Source organism: Salmo salar, chromosome ssa11 (genome assembly GCF_905237065.1).
Source record: "Salmo salar chromosome ssa11, Ssal_v3.1, whole genome shotgun sequence".
Classification (NCBI taxonomy): domain Eukaryota; kingdom Metazoa; phylum Chordata; class Actinopteri; order Salmoniformes; family Salmonidae; genus Salmo; species Salmo salar.
The window spans coordinates 56,698,515-56,715,538 of NC_059452.1; the positions used below are offsets into that span (position 1 = coordinate 56,698,515).

Sequence of the window (17,024 nt, forward strand, 5' to 3'; positions counted from 1 at the left end):
AATAAGCATGAAATGAAAAAGTAGGCTAGACATTCTGTACATAATTCAAATCTGGTTCGACCAGTTAAATACTTTTTTCACTAGTGTGTGTGCATGCGGGGGTGTGTGTGTGTGTGTGTGTGTGTGTGTGTGTATGTGTGTGTGTGTGTGAGAGAGAGAGAGAGAGAGAGAGAGAATCTACAGTACGAAAAAAAATTGTATGAAATGTATGCATTCACTACTGTAAGTCGCTCTGGATAAGAGCGTCTGCTAAATGACTAAAATGTAAAAATTTACATTTCATGTCCCTGTATGGTCAAACCAACGTGGTCTGATAGCGCCATCTGCTGTTATGAGACGTGCAGTGTGTGTAAACTGAGAAATGGTGGCGTTGCTAAGAGGATTAAAGCTACACGGTGAGTGGCTACTAATTTTACTATAAACCAATGAAATTAGCCGTTGTACTGAGGTGCAAAGCGTCTGGATACGAGTCTGGTAGCTGGCTTCTGTAAAGATATCTTGACGCTTGTTGAATATGAAAAACAGATGAAAGCAGAAGACTGTGAATACAACTGTTTTTTGTTGTTGTCTTTTATCTACTTAGTTAGCTACTCTTTATTATAGTGCCTAAAAACAACAAACATCAAGAGACGTCTTCCTCCAACCAAATCAACCATAAATTCGACATCAGGACAGGATGTCAAAATTTAGCTTCAGGAGAAGTGAAAAGAAAGCCTTTGTAAGTCAAGTTTTTTCACCCCCTCACTCTTGGACTCTCAATACAGCTATGCTTCTTACTAGACTGGTTAGCTAGCTAACCAACATGCCTCTCTGCTTGGTGGAAATGGCTTTATTTAGCGCTTTTTCTAGCTAACGTCGCTAGTTACTTCAGCTAAGCTAAATGAGCTACTTCAGCTAAGCTAAATGAGCTACTTCAGCTAAGCTAAATGAGCTACTTCAGCTAAGCTAAATGAGCTACTTCAGCTAAACTAAATGAGCTACTTCAGCTAAAGCTAAATGAGCTACTTCAGCTTAGCTAAATGAGCTACTTCAGCTAAGCTAAATGAGCTACTTCACCTAAAGCTAAATGAGCTACTTCAGCTAAGCTAAATGAGCTACTTCAGCTAAGCTAAATGAGCTACTTCAGCTAAAGCTAATTGAGTTACTTCAGCTGCTAAGCTAAATGAGCTACTTCAGCTTAGCTAAATGAGCTACTTCAGCTAAGCTAAATGAGCTACTTCAGCTAAAGCTAAATGAGCTACTTCAGCTAAAGCTAAATGAGCTACTTCAGCTAAGCTAAATGAGCTACTTCAGCTAAAACTAAATGAGCTACTTCAGCTAAGATAAATATTCTACTTCAGCTAAACTAAATTAGCTACTTCAGCTAAAGCTAAATGAGCTACTTCAGCTAAAGCTAAATGAGCTACTTCAGCTAAAGCTAAATGAGCTACTTCAGCTAAGCTAAATGAGCTACTTCAGTGATGAACTGATTTGAGCCAGCTGCTAATGATTGATGGGAGCTGACGTCTCTCATCCTTGAGATTTAGTCAAAAAAAAAAAAACATTTAGACATTTTAAACTTTTTTTGATATAATATTTATATACCAAATGTATTTAATAGCTATAGGGAGAGTGGGTTAAGTTGAGCCACCCTTGTTTCTAGGGAAACCATCCACAAAATTTCATAATTTGACCAAATAGGCTATTTAGGAAGAGATAAGTCACAAACGGATTTCACCAGGTCAAATTAATGTATTATTTAAAGGATTCATGATGCTTTGTATCTAAACCCAAAGAAGTTGATCATTTTAAGTTTGTTCTTTACGTTAGTCGGGCTCTCTATGTTTCAATATGAGGTTCTAAACCCAGCATGAATGTTTCAAAGTTAATTCGCCACTTGAACAGGATACAACAGGTGTAAAACAGAACAGTGGAATTCTTACCTTGAGAGCTCTTTCCCAACAATGTAGTGATAATAATAATAATAATAGATAATTATAACAGAAAATACAATACAAGTAAGAATAAAGACCACACAAGAACTAGGATGAGAGTTAAAGAACACAAGAATGCAAGTATATATAGGTCAATGTCCAGGGGTCCTGGAGTGGTTGTATATACAGGTCAGTACCTTATTCAATGTCCAGGGGTCCTGGAGTGGTTGTATATACAGGTCAGTACCTTATTCAATGTCCAGGGGTCCTGGAGTGGTTGTATAGACAGGTCAGTACCTTATTCAATGTCCAGGGGTCCTGGAGTGGTTGTATATACAGTACCAGTACCTTATTCAATGTCCAGGGGTCCTGGAGTGGTTGTATAGACAGGTCAGTACCTTATTCAATGTCCAGGTGTCCTGGAGTGGTTACAGTGCCTTTCGGAAAGTATTCAGACCCCTTGACTTTTTCCACATTTCTTTCAGGTTACAGCCTAATTCTAAAATTGATTTAAATAGTTTTTTTCCCCTCATCAATCTACACACACTACCCCATAAGGACAACTCAAAAACAGGTTTTTAGAAATGTTTGCTAATTTATATTTAAAAAAGAATTAAAAAAGCTGAAATATCACATTTACTTAAGTATTCAGACCCTGTACTCAGTACTTTGTTGAAGCAGAGATTACAGCCTCAAGTCTTCTTTGGGTATGACGCTACAAACTTGTCACACCTGTATTTGGGGAGTTTCTCCCATTCTTCTCTGCAGATCCTCTCAAGCTCTGTCAGGTTGGATGGGGAGCGTTTCTCCAGAGTGATCCTGTATGTAAAAGATGGCTCCACTTAACCCCTCTCTCCCCTTTACATTGAACACTGTATGACAAACAGAAAAGCAATTGTCTAGAATGAAGTGGTTTAGAAGTGCCTTTTTTTTTTAGGTGTGTGTGTGTGTGTGTGTGTGTGTGTGTGTGTGTGTGTGTGTGTGTGTGTGTGTGTGTGTGTGTGTGTGTGTGTGTGTGTGTGTGGAAGTGATGATGTGGTTCCGTCCACTCGCTCAAAGATAGTCTTCGTCAACTCCACAATCATCAACTTCCATGTAACATCGATATCTCTCCTCACACCTCATCAACTCACCTTCACTGTGTTGTCGTGAACGTTTCCCCTAACGAGCTTTCCCGTGGTTGTTTTTATTTAGAAGCACATAGCTCATGGCTTGATCCCTGCAGCCACCATCGCCCCCAGGCCTGCTGTACCCCGTACCCCTCCCCCCCGCAGCCCGTACCCCTCTCCGGAGAGACCCAGGTACCTATATGGAATATACACTAACAAACGGACCCGCATCCCAAATGGCATCCTATTACCTCTATAATGCACACATTTTCACCAGGGCCCGTAGGATAGTGCGTTATATAGGGTGTCATTTGGGATGCACGCTCAACTCTGTCTGACGTCTTTCTCTCCTCTTTCCTTGTCTCCTCTTTCCTTGTCTCCTCGTTCCTTGTCTCCTCGTTCCTTGTCTCCTCGTTCCTTATCTCCTCGTTCCTTGTCTCCTCTTCCCTTCTCGTTCCTTGTCTCCTCATTCCTTGTCTCCTCGTTCCTTGTCTCCTCGTTCCTTGTCTCCTCGTTCCTTGTCTCCTCTTCCCTTCTCGTTCCTTGTCTCTTCGTTCCTTATCTCCACTTCCCTTCTCTTCCCTCCTTGTTCCTTCTCTCCACTTTCCTTCTCTCCTCTTCCCTTCTCGTTCCTTGTCTCCTCGTTCCTTGTCTCCTCGTTCCTTGTCTCCTCTTCCCTTCCACCCTCTTCTGTCATCCTTTTTCCTTCTCACCTTGTTGCCATGACTCTCAGATGACTTATTGTACACGTAAGTATCAATGACTATCTGAATTCTGACTTATCTATCCTAAAACCTGTTATTACAGGTAACCTCATTCCATCTGTACTAAAACCTGTTATTACAGGTAACCTCATTCCATCTGTACTAAAACCTGTTATTACAGGTAACCTCATTCCATCTGTACTAAAACCTGTTATTACAGGTAACCTCATTCCATCTGTGCTAAAACTTGTTATTACAGGTAACCTCATTCCATCTGTACTAAAACCTGTTATTACAGGTAACCTCATTCCATCTGTACTAAAACCTGTTATTACAGGTAACCTCATTCCATCTGTACTAAAACCTGTTATTACAGGTAACCTCATTCCATCTGTACTAAAACCTGTTATTACAGGTAACCTCATTCCATCTGTGCTAAAAACCTGTTATTACAGGTAACCTCATTCCATCTGTACTAAAACCTGTTATTACAGGTAACCTCATTCCATCTGTACTAAAACCTGTTATTACAGGTAACCTCATTCCATCTGTGCTAAAACCTGTTATTACAGGTAACCTCATTCCGTCTGTGCTAAAACCTGTTATTACAGGTAACCTCATTCCGTCTGTGTTTTAATGAAACCCTAATCCATAGTGACAATGTGTTTTCTACTTTTAATCTGTATCCTCCACTTCCTCTTTAACTTGTTTTTGCTCAATGTCCGTACTACAGGTCTGCCTTGGCAGCCGCCATCTTGTCGTCGTCGTTGACCGGCCGGACCATCGCCCTACCTCCTGCACGCCCCAGATCCTTCTCCGAGAGTGACCGCTCACTATCGGAGACACACGCCACGTTCCAGCCTTACGCCAGTACAGCGCTCTACACCAGGTAGGCCTTGCTTGTTGGTGTCACTCAGGATTCCGTCAACGTCACTTGAGTCTGACGATCGATTGTTCCCGCGATTCCTTGCGTCCTATCTCCTAGCGTCTCGTTTAAACGTGTTGGAGGAGAAGGTTGAAGGTTCAAGGTCCTCAGACGTTCTTCTCCAATACGTTTTGAGTTTTGAGGAGGAGTTGAGGACAGATAAATTGAGAAAGAGCCTGCAGTGCCACCTACAGATGGCGTATCTTAATTTGACCCAGTTTTTCACAGCAGGAAAATAATCCTGCAGCAACAGGAAATGTGAATTTATTATGTGGATTATAGATTGTAGTGGTTGATATATTTCTCATTAGGGCAAATCACGTCTAACATTTTTTTTTAAAGTGGAAAATTATAAACATTAGCAACCTTTTTTAAACCTCGAATACACAACAACAAAGAAATTCCTGCAACAACATGATGATCAAATGAAGATCCTACATCTGTAGTAGGTCACTTACAGTAGTCTACCCTCAGTGACCAAAGCTGGAAATGTAAATCAGTGATACCAGAGGAATAGATCTGTGATCTCTCTCTCATGTCTTTATTTAGAGACGGATGGCCAGAGTCTTTGGCTGGCCGGCCTCGCTTACCCTCCCCTGGGCTGTCTGAAGACCATGATGATGATGATGAAGAGGAGGACGTAGAGAGATCGGTTCTGTCAGATGAAGATGGTCATGTCTACCAATCTCTGGATCGCCAGGGGAGAAGTCCGACCAGAGACAGATATGACGTATACGCTCGGCCTGTGAAACAGGTAGGAAAGGGTTTGGGTTATGGACATCTACACCCAGCCTGTAAAACAGGTAGTAAAGGGTTTGGGTTATGGACATCTACACCCAGCCTGTAAAACAGGTAGTAAGGGGTTTGGGTTATGGACATCTACACCCAGCCTGTAAAACAGGTAGTAAGGGGTTTGGGTTATGGACATCTACACCCAGCCTGTAAAACAGGTAGGAAGGGGTTTGGGTTATGGACATCTACACCCAGCCTGTAAAACAGGTAGGAAGGGGTTTGGGTTATGGACATCTACACCCAGCCTGTAAAACAGGTAGGAAGGGGTTTGGGTTATGGACATCTACACCCAGCCTGTAAAACAGGTAGGAAGGGGTTTGGGTTATGGACATCTACACCCAGCCTGTAAAACAGGTAGTAAGGGGTTTGGGTTATGGACATCTACACCCAGCCTGTAAAACAGGTAGTAAAGGGTTTGGGTTATGGACATCTACACCCAGCCTGTAAAACAGGTAGTAAGGGGTTTGGGTTATGGACATCTACACCCAGCCTGTAAAACAGGTAGGAAGGGGTTTGGGTTATGGACATCTACACCCAGCCTGTGAAACAGGTAGTAAGGGGTTTGGGTTATGGACATCTACACCCAGCCTGTAAAAGAGGTAGTCTGGAGCCCTTTATGGGTTGTGTGTGTGTGTGTGTGTGTGTGTGTGTGTGTGTGTGTGTGTGTGTGTGTGTGTGTGTGTGTGTGTGTGATTCCTTGTCTCTGTTTTTACAGAGTGATGTTCTGTCAGAGGGAAAAGAGGAGACTGATGACTCCGCCTTCGACATAGTGTCTCCTCTTCCTCCAGGTAGACACACACACACGCACACACACACACACACACACACTGTCTGCACTCACTATTCAGACTATATGGCCTCAGACACTGGAGGTCACCAAGCCCCAATCACGGAATGCCTGCCTGTCTCCCTGTCTCCCTGCCTGTCTGTCTGCCTGTCTGTCTGCCTGCCTGTCTGCCTGCCTTTCTCCCTGCCTGTCTGCCTCCCTGCCTGTCTGTCTGTCTGTCTCCCTGCCTGCCTGCCTGTCTCCCTGCCTGTCTGCCTCCCTGCCTGTCTGCTCCCTGCCTGTCTGCCTCCCTGCCTGTCTGCCTCCCTGCCTGTCTCCCTGTCTGTCTGCCTCCCTATCTGCCTGCCTGCCTGTCTGTCTGCCTGTCTGTCTCCCTATCTCCCTGTCTGTCTCCCTGTCTGTCTGCCTCCCTATCTCCCTGCCTGTCTGCCTCCCTGCCTGTCTGCCTCCCTGCCTGCCTGTCTGCCTGCCTGTCTGCCTGCCTGTCTGCCTGTCTGCCTGCCTGTCTGTCTGCCTGCCTGCCTGTGTCCCTGCCTACCTGTCTCCCTGCCTGTCTGTCTGTCTGCCTCCCTGCCTCTCTGTCTCCCTGCCTGCCTGTCTGTCTGCCTGTCTCCCTGCCTGTCTGTCTCCCTGCCTGTCTCCCTGCCTGTCTCCCTGCCTGCCTGTCTCCCTGCCTGCCTGCCTGCCTCCCTGTCTCCCTGCCTGTCTGCCTGTCTGTCTGCCTGCCTGTCTGTCTGTCTGCCTGTCTGTCTGTCTCCCTATCTCCCTGTCTGTGTCCCTGTCTGTCTGCCTCCCTATCTCCTTGTCTGTCTCCCTGTCTGTCTGCCTCCCTGTCTCCCTGCCTGTCTCCCTGCCTGTCTGCCTGTCTGCCTGCCTGTCTCCCTGCCTGCCTGTCTCCCTGCCTGTCTGCCTCCCTGCCTGTCTCCCTGCCTGCCTGTCTCCCTGCCTGCCTGCCTGCCTGTCTCCCTGCCTGTCTGTCTGCCTGCCTGTCTGCCTGTCTCCCTATCTCCCTGTCTGTGTCCCTGTCTGTCTGCTTCCCTATCTCCTTGTCTGTCTCCCTGTCTGTCTGCCTCCCTGTCTCCCTGCCTGTCTGTCTGCCTCCCTGTCTCCCTGCCTGTCTCCCTGCCTGTGTGCCTGCCTGCCTGTCTCCCTGCCTGCCTGCTTGCCTGTCTCCCTGCCTGCCTCCCTTCCTGTCTGCCTGCCTGCCTGCCTGCCTGTGTCCCTGCCTGTCTCCCTGCCTGCCTGTCTGCCTGCCTTCCTGTCTCCCTGCCTGCCTGCCTGCCTGCCTGCCTGCCTGTCTGCCTGCCTGCCTGTCTGCCTCCCTGTCTGTCTCTCTGCCTCCCTGTCTGTCTCTCTGCCTGGCTGCCTGCCTGCCTGCCTGCCTGCCTGCCTGTCTGCCTGCCTGTCTCCCTGTCTGTCTCCCTTCCTCTCTGTCTGCCACAACAGTACATCTAGTCTGTGATAGTATTCTGTAATCTGACTCATGGAGTCAACACATTATTGTCCCAAATGGTTCCTTATGCCCTATATAGTACACTACTTTAGACCAGAGCCCTGTAGTAGTGCACTACTTTAGACCAGAGCCCTATATAGTGCACTACTTTAGACCAGAGCCCTGTAGTAGTGCACTACTTTAGACCAGAGCCCTGTAGTAGTGCACTACTTTAGACCAGAGCCCTGTGGTAGTGCACTACTTTAGACCAGAGCCCTGTAGTAGTGCACTACTTTAGACCAGAGCCCTGTAGTAGTGCACTACTTTAGACCAGAGCCCTGTAGTAGTGCACTACTTTAGACCAGAGCCCTGTAGTAGTGCACTACTTTAGACCAGAGCCCTGTCGTAGTGCACTACTTTAGACCAGAGCCCTGTCGTAGTGCACTACTTTAGACCAGAGCCCTGTAGTAGTGCACTACTTTAGACCAGAGCCCTGTAGTAGTGCACTACTTTAGACCAGAGCCCTGTAGTAGTGCACTACTTTAGACCAGAGCCCTGTAGTAGTGCACTACTTTAGACCAGAGCCCTGTAGTAGTGCCCTACTTTAGACCAGAGCCCTATAGTAGTGCACTACTTTAGACCAGAGCCCTATAGTAGTGCACTACTTTAGACCAGAACCCTGTAGTAGTGCACTACTTTAGACCAGAGCCCTATAGTAGTGCACTACTTTAGACCAGAGCCCTGTAGTAATCCACTACTTTAGACCAGAGCCCCTATAGTAGTGCACTACTTTAGACCAGAGCCCTGTAATAGTGCACTATGTAGGGAACAGGATGCATAATCATTAATGGCCATGTATCTCCAGTCTCTTCATTCAGACTCAGTCATGGACTCTCTTACTGACAGTTGTTGCTGCTTCACATGATGTATTGTTGTCTCTACCTTCTTGCCCTTTGTGCTGTTGTCTGTACCCAGTGATGTTTGTACCATGCTGTGTTACTGCCATGCTGCCATGCTGTGTTGCTGCCATGTTGTGTTTCTGCCATGTTGTGTTGCTGCCATGCTGTGTTGCTGCCATGTTGTGTTGCTGCCATGTTGTGCTGCTACCATGTTGTGTTGCTGCCATGCTGTGTTGCTGCCATGCTGTGTTGCTGCCATGCTGTGTTGCTGCCATGTTGTGCTGCTACCATGCTGTGTTGCTGCCATGTTGTGCTGCTGCCATGTTGTGCTGCTGCCATGTTGTGGTGCTGCCATGTTGTGCTGCTGCCATGTTGTGCTGCTGCCATGTTGTGCTGCTGCCATGTTGTGCTGCTGCCATGTTGTGTTGCTGCCATGTTGTGTTGCTGCCATGTTTTGTTGCTCCCATGTTTTGTTGCTCCATGTTGTGTTGCTGCCATGCTGTGTTCCTGCCATGTTGTGTTGCTGCCATGTTGTGTTGCTGCCATGTTGTGCTGCTGCCATGTAGTGGTGCTGCCATGTTGTGCTGCTGCCATGTTGTGCTGCTGCCATGTTGTGCTGTTGCCATGCTGTGTTGCTGCCATGCTGTGTTGCTGCCATGTTGTGTTGCTGCCATGTTTTGTTGCTGCCATGTTTTGTTGCTCCCATGTTTTGTTGCTCCATGTTGTGTTGCTGCCATGCTGTGTTCCTGCCATGTTGTGTTGCTGCCATGTTGTGTTGCTGCCATGTTGTGCTGCTGCCATGTAGTGGTGCTGCCATGTTGTGCTGCTGCCATGTTGTGCTGCTGCCATGTTGTGCTGTTGCCATGCTGTGTTGCTGCCATGCTGTGTTGCTGCCATGCTGTGTTGCTGCCATGCTGTGTTGCTGCCATGCTGTGTTGCTGCCATGCTGTGTTAGTGCCATACTGTGTTGCTGCCATGTTGTGCTGCTGCCATGTTGTGCTGTTGCCTTGCTGTGCTGCTGCCATGCTGTGTTGCTGCCATACTGTGTTGCTGCCATGCTGTGCTGCTGCCATGCTGTGTTGCTGCCATGTTGTGCTGCTGCCATGTTGTGTTGTTGTCTTAGGTCTCTCTTTATGTTGTGGTGTCTCTCTTGTCATGATGTGTGTTTTTGTCCTATATTTTTAATCCCAGCCCCCGTCCCCGCAGGAGGCCTTTTGGTAGGCCGTCGTTATAAATAAGAATTTGTTCTGAACTGACTTGCCTAGTTAAATAAAGGTTAAAAATACAGCTCTGTATTCCAGAGGAAGCTGAGATTCAACAGATGTTTCCCATAATTAATAAAGCTCTGTATTCCAGAGGAAGCTGAGATTCAACAGATGTTTCCCATAATTAATAAAGCTCTGTATTCCAGAGGAAGCTGAGATTCAACGGTCACCAGTTCAGAAGGTAACACGCTCTTTATCTTTCTGCTGTCATTTTTTCCCTTGAGATTGTGGTGCATCCCAAATCATTCCCTATATAGTGCACTACTTTAGACCAGAGCTCTATGGCATCCTATTCCCTATATAGTGCACTACTTTAGACCAGAGCCCTATGGCACCCGATTCCCTATATAGTGCACTACTTTAGACCAGAACCCTATGGCACCCTATTCCCTATATATAGTGCACTACTTTAGACCAGAGCCCTATGGCACCCTATTCCCTATATAGTGCACTACTTTAGACCAGAGCCCTATGACACCCTGTTCCCTATATAGTACACTACTTTAGACCAGAGCCCTATGGCACCCTATTCCCTATATTTAGTGCACTACTTTAGACCAGAGCCCTATGGCACCCTGTTCCCTATATAGTACACTACTTTAGACTGGAGCCCTTTGTGAGGCCTGGTCAAAAGTGTAGTTCCCTATGTAGGGACTATGGGTCCATTTGGGAGGAGTCCTCTGAGTCAGTCAGTCCATTTGTCTGAGGGAGACTAACTGTCTGGGTATAATATGTCATGTCCCCCTGAGACACTGAAGGACAATGGACCCAGAAACACTGAGCAAAAGGAGTAGAGTCATAGGGTTTGATTCCTTGTCTTCTTTCTCTGCCTCTCTCTTTCACTCTCTGCCTCTCTTTCTCTCTCTCTTTCTCTCTCTGCCTCTCTTTCTCTCTCTGCCTCTCTCTTTCTCTCCCTGCCTCTCTCTGCCTCTTTCTCTCTCTGCCTTTCTTTCTCTCTCTGCCTCTCTGCCTCTCTTTCTCTCTCTGCCTCTCTTTCTCTCTCTGCCTCTCGGCCTCTCTCTGCCTCTCTTTCTCTCTCTGCCTCTCTGCCTCTCTCTCTCCTTCCCTCCCTCTCTTCGTCTCCTGCTGCGGTGTCTGGACAGGGGAGGTTTTTAATAGCCTTTTCATGTTTGCTAACAGTCTGACTGATGGTGAAATTAGATTTGCGTCCCAGATGGCATGCTATTCCCTATATAGTGCACTACTTTAGACCAGAGCCCTATAGGACCCTATTCCCTATATAGTGCACTACTTTAGACCAGAGCCCTATGGCACCCTATTCCCTATATAGTGCACTACTTTAGACCAGAGCCCTATGGCACCCTATTCCCTATATAGTGCACTACTTTAGACCAGAGCCCTATGGCACCCTATTCCCTATATAGTGCACTACTTTAGACCAGAGCCCTATGGCACCCTATTCCCTATATAGTGCACTACTTTAGACCAGAGCCCTATGGAACCCTATTCCCTATATAGTGCACTACTTTAGACCAGAGCCCTATGGCACCCTATTCCCTATATAGTGCACTACTTTAGACCAGAGCCCTATGGCACCCTATTCCCTATATATAGTGCACTACTTTAGACCAGAGCCCTATGGGACCCTATATATAGTGCACTACTTTTGACCAGAGATAGGGTTGAACAATTTGGATACTGCTCTCTGTACTCGCTCTCATTCTCTCTCTGACCTACACACACACACACACACACACACACACACACACACACACACACACACACACACCAGGGTTTCCATTAGCAAGAAATTGCCTCCCCCTCCAGAAAAAGCAGGAGGGGAAAAAAATTCCATTGCAAAATAATGATGTTTATTCATTGATGGTAGTACCAGTCAATGTAAGAATACATTTGACCGTCATGCTTATTGGTCTATAGGTTAATTTACATAATATAGCGGATTTAAAATGGCCTGTGTGTGTTTTTGTTAGTCATTATGTCTCTTATTTATCCAACACAACTATCAAGTGATTTTATTTGTCACATGCGTCGAATACAGTGAAATGCTGACTGACAAGTTCTTAACCAACAATGTTGATTTTTCTAAAGTAAAAAATAAAAGCAAAAATGAAATAACAAATAATGAGGCTATATACAGGGTATTACGGTACAGAGTCAATGTGGAGGCTATATACAGGGTATTACGGTACAGAGTCAATGTGGAGGCTATATACAGGGGGTACCAGTACAGAGTCAATGTGGAGGCTATATACAGGGGGTACCGGTACAGAGTCAATGTGGAGGCTATATACAGGGGGTACCGGTACAGAGTCAATGTGGAGGCTATATACAGGGGGTACCGGTACAGAGTCAATGTGGAGGCTATATACAGGGGGTACCGGTACCGAGTCAAGCCAGCCGTGGAAGCCAGCCGCATCAATGTGTCGTAGGAAACACCGTACACCTGGCGACCGAAGTCATCTTGCATGCGACTGATTGGACAAGGACATCCCGGCCGGCCAAACCCTCCCCTAACCCGGACGACGCTAGGCCAATTGTGCGCCGCCTCATGGGTCTCCCAGTCGCGGCAGGCTGCGACACAGCCCGGGATCAAACCGGAATCTGTAGTGACGCCACAGTGCCTTAGACCGCTGCGCCACTCTGGGAAACGGCAGTGTTGAGTGCAATAGAGATTGTGTCGTCTGTGGATCTGTTGGGGCGGTATGCAAATTGGAGTGGGTGTAGGGTTTCTGGGATGATGGTGTTGATGTGAGCCATGACCAACCTTTCAAAGAACTTCATGGCTACAGACGTGAGTGCTACGGGTCTGTAGTCATTTAGGCAGGTTACCTTAGTGTTCTTGGGCACAGGCACTGTGGTGGTCTGCTTAAAACATGTTGGTATTACAGACTCGGATAGGGAGAGGTTGAAAATGTCAGTGAAGACACTTGCCATTTGGTCAGTGCATGCACGGAGTACATGTCCTGGTAATCTGTCTGGCCCTGTGGCCTTGTGAATGTTGACCTGTTTAAAGTTCAGAGAGCGTGATCACACAGTCGTCCGGAACAGCTGGTACTCTCATGCATGCTTCAGTGTTGCTTGCTTCGACGCGAGCATAGAAGTTATTTAGATTGTCTCGTAGGCTTGTGTCACTGGGCAGCTTGCGGCTGTGCTTCCGTTTGTAGTCCGTAATAGTTTGCAAGCCCGGCAACATCCGGACGAGTGTCGAAGCCGGGGGTAGTAGGATTCAATCTTAGTCCTGTATTTACGCTTTGCCTGTTTGATGGTTCGTCTGAGGGCATAGCGGGATTTCTTATAAGTGACAAGGGACAATATCATCAATGCATTTATTGATGAAGCCAGTGACTGATGTGGTAAACTCCTCAATACCATTGGATGAATCCCAGAACATATTCCAGTCTGTGCAGCAAAACAGTCCTGTAGTTTAGCATCTTCGTCATCTGACCACTTCCGTATTGAGCGAGTCACTGGTACTTCCTGCTTTAGTTTTAGCTTGTAAGCAGGAATCAGGAGGATAGAATTATGGTCAGATTTGCTAAATGGAGGGCGAGGGAGAACTTTATACGTGTCTCTCTGTGTGGATTAAAGGTGGTCTCGGGTTCTGTATGAGTCCTGGCCACTAGGGGCACCCCCTCGATGAGCATTTGGGTTGTTTACTTATGTCCTTATAAGGCTTGTTGAGTGCGGTCTTAGAGCCAGCATCGGTTTTGTGGTGATAAATAAACAGCTACGAAAAATATAGATGGAAACTCTGTTGGTAAATAGTGTGGTCGACAGTTTAGTAGGCTTCTACACCTGCATTGCTTGCAGTTTGGGGTTTTAGGCTGGGTTTCTGTATACCACTTTATGACATCAGCTGATGTAAGAAGGGCTTTATAAATATATTTGATTGATTGATTGATAAAATACTCCTCGAGACTTCCTTAATATTTGATTTTGCGCACCAGCTGTTATTTACGAATAGACACAGACCGCCACCCCTTGTGTTACTGGAGACGGCTGTTCTGTCTTGCTGATGCAGCGAAACACAGCATACAGAGCCTGTTTTGAGCTGGATTTCTCCTGCTGCCCCTCAGCCGGTCGCTCCCCCTCAGTCGGTCGGTCGCTGCCCGTCAGCCGGTCGGTCGCCGCCCCTTAGCCGGTCGCTGCTGGAGTTAAACATTAAATGTAATAGATTTTTATTTATATTTTTTTGACCACATTTTTCTCCCAAATTTCGTGATATCCAATTTCGATCTTGTCTCATCGCTGCAACTCCCCAACGGGCTCGGGAGAAGCGAAGGTGGAGACATGCATCCTCCGAAACATGACCCGCAAAACCGCGCTTCTTAACACCCGCCCGTTTAACCCGGAAGCCAGCTGCACCAATGTGTTGGAAGAAACACCGCTCAACTGACGACAGGAATCAGCCTGCAGGCGCCCGGACCACCACAAGGAGTCGCTAGAGCGCAATGAGCCAAGTAAAGCCCCCCGAAGTGCGCCTCCCATTCACCATTCAGCTGCAGGTAACAGGCTATCAGCGAGTCAACCACTCACAGCTTACTGTGAGGAACTACAGTTGTAATATTTTATCATTCACAATGGATGTTAGAAAAACACTTTTGCACATTTCTGTGCTGCAGGCCAGTTACTTTTATGCTCAGGCGTGCGCTCTCTCAACATGATCAGGACAGAGAAACCAGACACATGTTGCCTCAACATTATCAGGATGGAGAAACCAGACACACGTTCCCTCAACATTAGCAGGGCAGAGAAAGCAGACACACGTTCCCTCAACATTATCAGGGCAGAGAAACCAGACACACGTTCCCTCAACATTATCAGGGCAGAGAAACCAGACACACGTTCCCTCAACATAATCAGGGCAGAGAAACCAGACACACGTTCCCTCAACATTAGCAGGGCAGAGAAACCAGACACACGTTCCCTCAACATTATCAGGGAAGAGAAACCAGACAAGTTCCCTCAACATTATCAGGACAGAGAAACCAGACACGTTCCCTCAACATTATCAGGGCGGAGAAACCAGACACACGTTCCCTCAACATTATCAGGACAGAGAAACCAGAAACATGTTCCCTCAACATTATCAGGGCAGAGAAACCATTTCACTGTAAGGTCTACACCTTTTGTATTCAGCGCACGTGACAAATAAACTTTGATTTGATTTATCTCTCTCTCTTTCTTTTTCTCACGATCCCTCTCTCCCCCCCAGGCCACATCACCCAAACTGGAGCAGAGGCCTTCGTCTCGTAGAAGCATGCCTTCCCCAGGTAAGGACCTGTCTTTGGTCCAATGAGACCGCCTATAAAAACACTCCCATTATATTTCCCATCCTCTCCATACCAGCTCTCTAGATCAGCCTAGTCTAGATCAGCCTACAGTCTAATAGACTGTAGGCTGATCTAGACTAGGTGATAGACTGTAGGCTGATCTAGACTAGGTGATAGACTGTAGGCTGATCTAGACTAGGTGATAGACTGTAGGCTGATCTAGGCTAGGTGTTAGACTGTAGGCTGATCTAGACTAGGTGATAGACTGTAGGCTGATCTAGGCTGATCTAGACTAGGTGTTAGACTGTAGGCTGATCTAGGCTGATCTAGACTAGGTGATAGACTGTAGGCTGATCTAGGCTAGGTGTTAGACTGTAGGCTGATCTAGATCAGTCTCTCTGTCTCTTTCTCTCCTCTTTTCTCCTCTTTCTTACCCTCCCCTCCTCTCTCTTACCCTCCCCTCCCCTCCTCTCTCTTACCCTCCCCTACTCTCTCCTCTCTTTCTCTCCCCTCTCTCTCCCCTTCTAATTGCCAGTAGTTGTATATTTCAGAGGGAAATGTGAGAGGGAGGTGACGAGAGGAATTACACTGACTCTGTGTGAATTCCTAAACTTCTTCTTCTCTCAGATTTAACAGAAGAAATCTTTCCTGCGTCTAAGAAGAGGTCTTCAGCCCAGAAAATCAAGAGTTCAGGAAGCAGGAGAGATGGACCATCAGGTAGAGAGAGAGAGAGACGTACATCTTGACAAAATATGTATTATATATCTGTGTTGTCAGGACCTCACAGTATTATATATCTGTGTTGTCAGGACCTCACAGTATTATATATCTGTGTTGTCTGGACCTCACAGTATTATATATCTGTGTTGTCTGGACCTCACAGTATTATATATCTGTGTTGTCTGGACCTCACAGTATTATATATCTGTGTTGCCCGGACCTGGCCTCGCAGTATTATATATCTGTGTTGTCAGGACCTCACAGTATTATATATCTGTGTTGTTGTCAGGACCTCACAGTATTATATATCTGTGTTGTTGTCAGGACCTCACAGTATTATATATCTGTGTTGTTGTCAGGACCTCACAGTATTATATATCTGTGTTGTCAGGACCTCACAGTATTATATATCTGTGTTGTCCGGAACTCACAGTATTATATATCTGTGTTGTCCGGAACTCACAGTATTATATATCTGTGTTGTCAGGACCTCACTGTATTATATATCTGTGTTGTCCAGACCTGGCCTCGCAGGATTATATATCTGTGTTGTCAGGACCTCACAGTATTTTATATCTGTGTTGTCTGGACCTGGCCTCACAGTATTATATATCTGTGTTGTCCGGACCTCACAATATTATATATCTGTGTTGTCAGGACCTCACAGTATTATATATCTGTGTTGTCAGGGCCTCACAGTATTATATATCTGTTGTCAGGACCTCACAGTATTATATATCTGTGTTGTCAGGGCCTCACAGTATTATATATCTGTGTTGTCCGGACCTCACAGTATTATATATCTGTGTTGTCAGGACCTCACAGTATTATATATCAGTGTTGTCAGGACCTCACAGTATTATATATCTGTGTTGTCAGGACCTGGCAGTATTATATATCTGTGTTGTCAGGGCCTCACAGTATTATATATCTGTGTGGTCCGGACCTGGCCTCGCAGTATTATATATCTGTGTTGTCCGGACCTGGCCTCGCAGTATTATATAACTGTGTTGTCAGGACCTCACAGTATTATATATCTGTGTTGTCAGGGCCTCACAGTATTATATATCTGTGTTGTCCGGACCTCACAGTATTATATATCTGTGTTGTCAGGACCTCACAGTATTATATATCTGTGTTGTCCGGACCTGGCCTCACAGTATTATATATCTGTGTTGTCTGGACCTCACAGTATTATATATCTGTGTTGTCTGGACCTCACA

At 46.3% G+C, this 17,024-nt stretch overlaps 1 protein-coding gene across 2 annotated transcripts in view; it reads left to right on the top strand.

Moving 5' to 3' along the window:
• The first annotated feature begins 432 nt into the window (after nucleotides 1–432).
• Nucleotides 433–17,024, top strand: part of LOC106591800 (centrosomal protein of 89 kDa-like) — a 97,900-nt gene continuing 81,308 nt past the window's right edge. The window contains exons 1-8 of one of the 2 annotated variants that reach the window (XM_045689779.1): nucleotides 433–718; nucleotides 3,108–3,214; nucleotides 4,460–4,615; nucleotides 5,201–5,405; nucleotides 6,159–6,231; nucleotides 9,973–10,007; nucleotides 15,024–15,081; nucleotides 15,709–15,798. In XM_045689779.1, coding sequence (XP_045545735.1) covers nucleotides 677–718; nucleotides 3,108–3,214; nucleotides 4,460–4,615; nucleotides 5,201–5,405; nucleotides 6,159–6,231; nucleotides 9,973–10,007; nucleotides 15,024–15,081; nucleotides 15,709–15,798 — 766 coding nt within the window. In that variant the 5' untranslated portion in view covers nucleotides 433–676. The remainder of the gene's footprint in view (nucleotides 719–3,107; nucleotides 3,215–4,459; nucleotides 4,616–5,200; nucleotides 5,406–6,158; nucleotides 6,232–9,972; nucleotides 10,008–15,023; nucleotides 15,082–15,708; nucleotides 15,799–17,024) is intronic. The other variant, XM_045689778.1, reaches the window with a different exon arrangement.